Here is a 10402-nt window from a genome sequence, read left to right on the forward strand (position 1 = left end):
ATGAATTTCATTGTAAATAAAATTAATTTATCAGGTAAATTAATGAAATATCATATTTTGGGTATATTAAATTGTATTGTAAGTGTAACCATCTTCAGTTAATTTATTAAATATAATAAAAAATTAATTAGAACGCTCTCTGTATCTGGTAAAGATGATTATCTTCTTTAATATAACTATTTGTCCTTCATAATTTGTTAAATTCTCTTATTAATCAAGGGAAATAATTGATTTTGGAATAGTAATCTTGAATTGTCAAAATTTATATTATGATTTGGTATCTATGTATATTCTGTAACGCATGATATTGTTAGGTAATTTTTAATGCTGTTTTTTATTTATATTACCACTGTTCTGCCTGTTTACCCACATATACTTTATCTCATTAGCCGTAACTTCATGGCAGAAAATTTATTAGAGGCAAACCAATCTCTAAAATCTAGACCTACTCCCAATTAATCATGAGTTTTTAATTTTTATTTATTCATTTCAGATATTTTACAAATAATCTTTATTATTCATTGAATATTCTTTTGTAACCTATTGTGATTTGAATGAATTATTTCTTAGGATATATATTAAATTAAAAACCTTGCAATTATTTATGATGAGTGTATAATTATAGTATATTGTTTGGTATGAATTTAAGTTTGATAGAATCGCGTCTTTTTCCTTTTAAATTATCTTTAATATAGTAGGAAAATTTTTTAGAACTAAGTTTTTTTTGTAAAATTACCTATTAACTATAATCAGCGTCTACATGAGCGGGAGGGGTAGGAACAGTTTGCATCCTATTTTTTGAGGGGGTAAGGGATAAGCTGCTCTAATGGGGGTAGAATAATTTTTTTGGAGGGTTATCTATTAAATTTTGAGATGAAATAGGACAAAATTTATTTCTGTAAAAATTAATAATCATAGTATTATTATAATAAAATTCATCGACAAAATCTATATATTGCAAACAATCATGCACATTGTTTTCCAAATAAACTATCCTTTTAAATGTAATTTAAAAGGTTTAGATATTTTAGCAAGCTCATAATGCCATAATATTTAATTCATTGTAAATAATGGAGGTTTTAATTGAATTTATTATCTAAAAAATAAATTCTATATATTCACAAAATATCGATAGTTGGTAGTAGAGATAAATTAATTTAAGTTGTCCTTTATAAATTCTTTGAAAAGAGTATCAATAATAAATAGGTGGAAATAATGTTAAAAAAACTTGCGGCGATTTTTTAAGGGGGGTAGGCAAAAGTTTTTGAAGGGGGTTTGCATCCAGTGAAAATCCTGTCATGTAGACGCTGACTATAATATAAGCAATATATAGATTTGGAATCATGTATATTTCTTAGGTTTATAATAAAAGTATTAAATAAATTTTACAATATAATTTACCACATTTTATCTTTAAATTTATTTTAGATCCTCCTCCCCCCCTTCAATAAATTTAACCTACCCTACCCATTAAATAAATAGCAACCTTCTATTACCCCCTCTCCCTCATCTCATGTTACATAGCTGATATTTACATTATGCCCATTAATTTAAGATGGTCATGCCTGGTACTCAAAATGTCTTATTTATTTTATTAATTAATGAAATTCATGAATTATGAGTAAAAATTAAATCATCATGCTTGGATATTTTTTTATTTTGCAATCCTAGCTTATATATTCTTGTTTTTATTTCATGAAACAAATATTAAAATAATTTTACTATTATAATCAACAAATAAAATAATTAATGTTATTATAAATTATAAAAGAATAAATTATATCGAATTTATCAAATGAATATTTTTATTTAATTTTTTTAAATAAACGTAAACATTCCGATGAGTAGTAGTATTATTTTTATGAATTATAGTCGTTTTATTCAACCAATCATAAAAAGCCACTGATAGTGAAAGTTTCATTAATGTCTATTAAGGCGGCATACTTTATTTTTTTACTATTTCTAAATATTATTTGTACACGTGTTATAGTAATTTACGCTTAAATATTTTAAATTCTTTAAATTATTATTAAATTTTTTTTTTTAAAAACAAAATAATGATTTAAATGTTAATTTTAATTCGAAATAAAAAAATTAATGACCTCATCCGTTAATTTAAATTGATTTATAAATAACGCCTTAATATCCTAATTTAGATAATTTATTAGTTTTAATTTTAGGTATTAGATTGTCAACTATAATTAAAATTTTATTCAAATTCGAAAATGAGCTCTATGGAAATTTCTCAACTAAATTCTAATGGTAAGTATTATATTTTTTATGTTTTTGATAAAATTATTTAAGAAGTTTGGTTATATCTTTTATATATTGAATTAATGATAAAGGTTTAATTATCTGATATCTATTTATTCTAGAATTATTATTAGTCAACAACCACATTAGCCTATATGACCCCAAATTATTTAGTCAGAAGGATGAGAGAGATTTATGTTCCTTATTTAATCAAAAATGCTCAACTCAACATGATGCTGTCCAAAAGCATTACAACAATAACATACTATTGACATCAGACAACTTCAATTTATATTCCAGTGACCTTGAACAGAATATTAGTATTATAGACAACTCTTCTTGGCAAGGTTCGGAAGATTCAACAAATAATGATATAACACATAAAACATCTGGTAGAATTGACTACAATCCATATTATGAAGAAAATGAAAGAATCAACAATGATATAGCATTGCCACCATTAGAAACAGCCAACTTCCTTTCAAGACAAATCGATACCTTTACACCTACTAACAAAGCAGAGAATAATTTTGGGAATCCCCTTAGTCTGATCAAACCACTGAAGGCTGTTTATTACCCCAATTTCAATTTAGCTCATCAAACCTCGAATTATTCGACTAATGAAAAATCCTCCACCAATATGATCATCCATCCAACTTCTAAATCCAATAATAATAATAATACACCATCCCCATATTTATATTTGTTTTTTCGGGTTGGTAAAATTCCTCAAATTTTGAGCACATATTCAATTTACGAAATTTATTGATTATTTTTCTAAAAAAATATATATTTATAAATATAAAATTTTATTTGATATCCCCCCCCCCCCATATATTATTTTATTTTTTATATAAAGCAATTTTTTTTAAAAAAACATTTATAAATGGCTTTTTATTTATAATAAGTTTATACTTATTTTCCCATCATTTAAGAGACTTGATTTAAGACATCAATCAATAAAACAATTTTATATCAAATAATAATTTGATCTAATTTAAAACTAACCTAAATAAATATGCACAGCACACACCCTCTTTTTTTTAAGATTTATTTATAATGATAATGCAAAAAAAATATTTTGCTAAAATTATTTTGTTAAATAAAGGAAATTTAGTTAATAAGGGAAGAAAATAAAGAATTTAGCAAATATATTATAAATAGTTTATATGTGTATAAAATTGTAATATTTTTTAAATGTGGTAATATAATACATCTACACAATGATTTATCGTTGAATGAATAATTGAAAAATTTAACTTATCTCCTCTAGGTGTTTTGTAAATGTGAGAAAATATGCTAATCATTCCTCAATTAATCAAACTGTTAAAACCAAATAAAAAAAATAAATTGAATTTTTAACTTAAAAAAATAAATGTATAAAGAAGAAATTTTTAAGAAATTAGTAAATACTTTATTACCTCCATTTATTTTAACCACTTTTTGTAAGCATAATTTATAAAAAAAAAGAATTTGATTATAAAAGATTTTAAATATTATGTTTTTATAAGTTTTGAAATATTTAATTGTTATTCTAGGTCTGTTCCAACTTTTTATAAATAGAATTAGATATCTCATATTATATATTTTATTTTCTAGTTTTTTTAGAAAAATACTGCAATAAATTAAAATATTCGTTAATAATGACTTATAGTGTTGTGGGCTGGCCTTGAATTCTAACAATTTCCTAAAAAATAAAATGATTTTATAAAAATGAAGGCTATATTTGTATTAAGTAAATATCTAGTACTAGTTACATTTTACCAATTACCTTTATTTTAGTAAAATAAATAAACTAGAAATTTTTGATATAGATTTTGGTCTGCAAATAAAATTGTTAATTAAGGATTAGTAAATATATGGGGGCCTTGGAAAATATAAGATAAACATACTTACTTTTTTTTGCAGAAATGAAAATAAGACATGTACCAGGAATTTGCTGTATTTATGGAGAGATGGTGGTGATTTTAATATAAAATCCATCCTGAAGTTATTTTTGAACATCTAAAATTTCGTAAATTTACTTCTCAGGATAAATGGTTAAAAATGGATGACGATTACTTAATATCTAAATTATTTGTAAAATTATCTCAAATATAAATTTATGCGCCAAAATTCTGTTTTAAAATATTATTGAATATATATAATTGGCATGTAACCTTTATACTGAGAGGTTTTCGGCTGAAAAACTTGGGTTTATCAACTTTGGGATCGGGTGAAGCGATAATTACTAAAAAAAATACCTCCAAAAAAATTGAATATAAATTTTTTTTTCATTTAAAATTTACAAATTTATTAAGAATTATTGATTAGAAAAGTTAGCCCGATTTTTTAATAATGAATTATACTTGAAAAATTTAACACTAAAATATTCTTAAAAATTTAAAACTGGCAAGGTAAAGGAAAATTATATATGTGAATGCTTTTGTGATTGATTTAATTTTTCCATGATTTTGTCGGTATTTGGTGTCAAATCCATATGTATATTTAGAAAAGCCAACCCTTTTAATGCTTAATTTATGAAGTTTCTCATCGACATTTGTCAAAAATCTTTAAGCTCTAAAATACATTTTGCGAATTTATAGTGTCAATGTCAACTTGTTATCTGTATTGGACCTAATTTTTCAAGAAAAAATTTGTTCTGGCACCATTCCTAAAGAATTTTTTTATTTATCCCGAAAAGTCTTACCCAAAATAATATTTGTCCCCTCCACTGGCTGGATACGAGACCTGAACATGTTTGGTTTGATATACAACTCCAAGGTAGAAGTTGACCAAGCCTGGTAAAAATTTTTGAATAGGTTCTAAGCTAAAAAAAAATTCGAAATTCCTTTGCACAAGTTGTCTGACCCTGCCTTCACTGTTAGCGATAATTCCTATCAAAGTTAATAAAAATGAATGTAAAATTATTAATTTTTATCGTATTTTTGTATACTTCGTTGCGAATTCGCGCTAACTAAATGAGGGGTGACCCATGGGCTGGGGCTCCATTGACATCTAATCTAAGGTTACTATGTGAATATTTAAAAATGAAATGTGATACCATCATAAGCTCTTAAACTATAAAGGTTATTGGCTAGGTTCAACAAAGTTGGCATCAAAATTCGGCTGCGTTTATTTTTGATCTTTTTACTGCCATTTCCCTGAATTCACAGTTAGCGCAATTCGCAGTGAATTATACAAAATATGCTGTATTTTTCTATTCTTCCCCGCGAATTTTATATACTTCGCTGCTTATTCGCGCTACTTTGAATTCGGTGTTATGAATAATTTTGACTATTTTTTTTAGAAAAAATTGTTTCAAAGGAGAATTGAGGGGGGGGGGAAGTAGTACATATATATTAAACGATTCATTATAGGATTTTCCAGCAGAGTTATCGGTACAATTTAAATTGGTCCAGGTTTATTAATTTTTTTTAATTGCCTCGGTCTGTTATATTCATATTGGATTTTGATTGAGGCTTGAATCTAAACCAATTCTATAAAACTAATATGGAAAATGATGTTTTTATATTTTTTAATATCAAAATGATAATTAGAACTTTTGTGTGATAAGAACAAGTATTATTGTTCAATTATATTTTGGAAGAAAAATATAGACGAGATAACACTTAGGTGGTGTTTTAGATGGTGCCAGAAAGACGCCTAACCCTTTTTAATTGGGGGATGGGGTTTCAACGAAAACAAATGATAGAATATTGGTTGATCAAAATTGAAACCGATTTTTATTTTTGTGAGATCTACCGGTAACTATAGAAATCCTATCGTTTTGCAAGAAAAAATCAGTTTAAACTCATAGATTAGAGAACCGAGCAGTGCGCAATGTTCTTCTCAGCAGAGTTAGACTCAAATGATGCCCAAATATAATATAAAATAGGATCACGAAAAGAGGACTTCATTAGAGACGTGCAAAATCAAATTTTTCGCAAACCCGCCCGCCGCTCCGTTGGCAATTATTTTAGATCTTGGTCTAGCGCGTGGCCCGTGACCAGATAATAAAAACATCTATAGGGTGCGTCTTGGATCGACTTAATACCGATCAGCCGGTTATTTAGCCGTCTATATATCTTCGACTAAACGGCATATTAATAAGTACGAGAAATAAAAACGAGAAAAAAAATACGAAAAATAACAATGTCATCATATATTAAAAAAAAAAAATTACTGTGTCCTAATTCAAAAGCTCTTATAAGTATCAAAAAATAAGTCGATCCACGACACGGGCATAGGGAAGAAATCAATTCAAAATATTTATTTTATTCTATTGTTTTTTTCCAACATAGGAAGGAAATATAAACATCAACATTTTTCGGATCACGAGCCAATCTCTATTTTATTTTATTAATGATGATGTTACAGCCGGCCAAGCTGACACTGACAGGTCGTTGTAAGACTTGGAGACTCAATTAGAGCTTTCACATAAATAATTAAGTGCCTTTATTTGATAATATTGCCAAATTTTATCTTACAAGCTATCGAGATTTTTTTTCATTGTTCATAAACCTGACATACAATATAATTTACAATTTTTAATTCACATTTTTCTTGGAAAAAAAAATAATGGCTATATTCAAGCCGTTGCGTTATTATAAATCGGTAATTGACAAAAAAATCTAATGGATGCGCCTAAGCGATTGTTTAATAAAAATCATCTATCCAATATCTAGAATTCTTTTCTGATGAATAACGCCTCATATTAGACTTTTTCAAGCGATGAAAAAAGTGTTCGCTTCGTAATCATACCTTCAAAAATACGAATCAAATCGAATATTTGCATTATTCGTTTTCGATTCGTATTTTCGAATCGAATACTTGTATTATTCGAATAAAAACGCTATTCGATTTGATATGTCGAATATTTCGACTCGATTTAAAAATTAAATTCCTTAAAATATTTTCAAAAATGGAAAAAATCAGGGTATGAAAAGTCCCTTATAAAAAATTTTTTTGAATAAATCCTTGAATAATTTTTTTTTAAAAATAAAACTTGTGATTTCATCATGAATAGATTTCTTGTTCATGAAAATTATGAAGGTTTACTTATTAAACTCTTTTCTTTTTTTTTACTAAACATATTTGGAATTTTAGGGAAAATTTGATCAAAAATCTCTCTTTTTAAAAAAAAATCTTCAAAGATTCTGGCTAGGAGGATTTTTTTTTTCAAACTCTGGGAAAAATCTGATTGTTAAAATTTTAAAAATGATTTATAAAATGTAAAAATAAAGTTGGAAAGTTAAAATATTCCTTAAGGAACATATGAAATACTTACAAATTATTTTAAATATTTATGAAAGTTTTAAGATTTACGAATAGTTTCGAATATTCACGAATAATGTCGAAGATATACGATAAACTTGGAATAATATGAAAAAAATCATATTATACAAATAATTCCTTCGAATAATAGGAAAAAAATTATTCGACGATTAATACATATACCTTATTCGTAATCGATTTGAATTTTCGAATCGAATAATTTTGTTATTCGTATTCGTAAAATACGAATCGAATATCGGATAATTCGTTTTAGGTATATTCGTAATTTACGAAAGCAAATCCATAATTGTTATAATTGATAAATACGGAGCAAAGTGATGTTGTCGACAGCTGTTTACGTATATATTATTCAAAAATTTTATTACGAAATCACCTGTAATCTTGCTAGCGATTAATTTCACGTGGTTGAGTAAATCGTGCTTACTACAAACGCAGCTTAACTAGTGCTATACAATAACGTCGTTACTAAGACTGACAATAATACCAATACTTCCTTGGTATAATACCAATACAATCCGATGTAAAATCAGATATTAGTCAAATTTTTACGCCTGGTTCGGATTTGAATTTTTTTAAAATATCCTTTATTTTTGGCTAGTATTTTGCTAATTGTTTCATTTCAAAAGGGAAAATTAAAAATACGAACATTAAATGAATAATTAAACGTATGATTTTTCAACTGATTAATCGATATAATTTCAATTTTTTTTCTTAAAAAGTTGGCCTGCTTCAGCCTAGAAGTTCTTAAACGACTCGATTTAGATAATTTTAAAATTAAAATTATAGTCAAAACAATATTACTCAAGTCTCGAGATATTGTATTAAAATTTATTTGCCATCTACAAGCAAAATCTTTTAGGGTCGCGTAAAAATTTTTGGCTAAAGCCAAAATATTTGGTATTTATTTAAATAAAATTTGAGCCGTTTAACAACGCTAGCTCAGCCCGGATTTATAATATTTTTAAAAAACTGTTAATGCCTTGGTTAGACTTTTAAAATTATCATCATCCCCGTAATCAGATCGAACAGTACACACGCATTAACCAAGGCAAATATACCTCGTAAAATGTCCATGTTAAGGATTAATAAAATAATTATGTATAAATTTTATGTCAAAATATAGATATAATTTAAAATTTTTCCCTTTTTTTTCGCAAGTTGAATTTAAAACTATCTAATCACTTCATCATTAATATTTATAACGTTTAAAAATAGATGAGATATTAATTAAAAATTCATTGACCTCTTAATTTTACATTTTTTTTTAAAAAAAGGTGTCATGTATCCCCCCCCCCCCACCCTAAAAAATAAAAAGAAAAATATCCCAATAAATCTTCCTTTAATTTTATGAAATGAAAAAAAATATAAAATAAATAAATACTAGAATATGATTCTGAAATCAATTATAATAAATTCCTCATTAAATAGATAAATCATCTCCTTTATCTAGAACCTTCCTTTTGATTTATCTGTATTCTCTTTTTTTTTCTCTTTCTTTCTTTTTATTCTGTATCTATTCTATTCTTTTTGTATCGAGACTTTTAAAAAGTTTGTCAAACATTTCATTGTTCATTTATTCAACCTTTTCTTTTTTTTTTCTTCTTTTTTTTTCTTTTCTTTTCTTTTCTTTTCTTTTCTTTTCTTTTCTTTTCTTTTCTTTTCTTTTCTTTTCTTTTCTTTTCTTTTCTTTTCTTTTCTTTTCTTTTCTTTTCTTTTCTTTTCTTTTCTTTTCTTTTCTTTTCTTTTCTTTTCTTTTCTTTTCTTTTCTTTTCTTTTCTTTTCTTTTCTTTTCTTTTCTTTTCTTTTCTTTTCTTTTCTTTTCTTTTCTTTTCTTTTCTTTTCTTTTCTTTTCTTTTCTTTTCTTTTCTTTTCTTTTCTTTTCTTTTCTTTTCTTTTCTTTTCTTTTCTTTTCTTTTCTTTTCTTTTCTTTTCTTTTCTTTTCTTTTCTTTTCTTTTCTTTTCTTTTCTTTTCTTTTCTTTTCTTTTCTTTTCTTTTCTTTTCTTTTCTTTTCTTTTCTTTTCTTTTCTTTTCTTTTCTTTTCTTTTCTTTTCTTTTCTTTTCTTTTCTTTTCTTTTCTTTTCTTTTCTTTTCTTTTCTTTTCTTTTCTTTTCTTTTCTTTTCTTTTCTTTTCTTTTCTTTTCTTTTCTTTTCTTTTCTTTTCTTTTCTTTTCTTTTCTTTTCTTTTCTTTTCTTTTCTTTTCTTTTCTTTTCTTTTCTTTTCTTTTCTTTTCTTTTCTTTTCTTTTCTTTTCTTTTCTTTTCTTTTCTTTTCTTTTCTTTTCTTTTCTTTTCTTTTCTTTTCTTTTCTTTTCTTTTCTTTTCTTTTCTTTTCTTTTCTTTTCTTTTCTTTTCTTTTCTTTTCTTTTCTTTTCTTTTCTTTTCTTTTCTTTTCTTTTCTTCTTTTCTTTTCTTTTCTTTTCTTTTCTTTTCTTTTCTTTTCTTTTCTTTTCTTTTCTTTTCTTTTCTTTTCACAACACAACATATACATAAAAAAGGATATTGAAAAAATAAATATGGATGAAACAAATTATTAAAAGTAAAACTACATTGTAATTTGTATTTTTTTTTAAAAAAGATATAAAATTTAATTACAAAATATGAATAAAATAATGAATTTTCATGACAAAATTAAATATTTAAATAAAAACAATAAAATTTTAGATTATTTCAGCATCTTTTTAAACCAAAAAAAAATATATATATATTAATTTCAAGGTCAAAATATAATGATAATTGACAAAGACCGAAGTGTAAATAATTTAAAACATATAAATATAAAATATTACTAAATAAATAAAGTTACTGTATTACAGAAAAAAAAAATCAGGTTATGACATAACATAATGTAAACATTATTTAATTTATCGATAAA

The 10402-nt window shown here is 25.1% G+C and overlaps 1 protein-coding gene across 1 annotated transcript; it reads left to right on the forward strand.

Moving 5' to 3' along the window:
- The first annotated feature begins 1972 nt into the window (after positions 1-1972).
- On the forward strand, positions 1973-3485 carry LOC135931569 (uncharacterized). Its single transcript, XM_065468790.1, has 2 exons — positions 1973-2262; positions 2376-3485. Exons 1-2 carry the CDS (start codon positions 2226-2228, stop codon positions 3020-3022), a joined length of 684 nt encoding a protein of 227 aa, XP_065324862.1. The 5' UTR covers positions 1973-2225; the 3' UTR covers positions 3023-3485.
- The last annotated feature ends 6917 nt before the right edge of the window (positions 3486-10402 follow it).

Source organism: Gordionus sp. m RMFG-2023, chromosome 1, assembly GCF_954871325.1.
Source record: "Gordionus sp. m RMFG-2023 chromosome 1, tfGorSpeb1-WG-v2, whole genome shotgun sequence".
Taxonomy (NCBI): domain Eukaryota; kingdom Metazoa; phylum Nematomorpha; class Gordioida; order Chordodea; family Parachordodidae; genus Gordionus; species Gordionus sp. m RMFG-2023.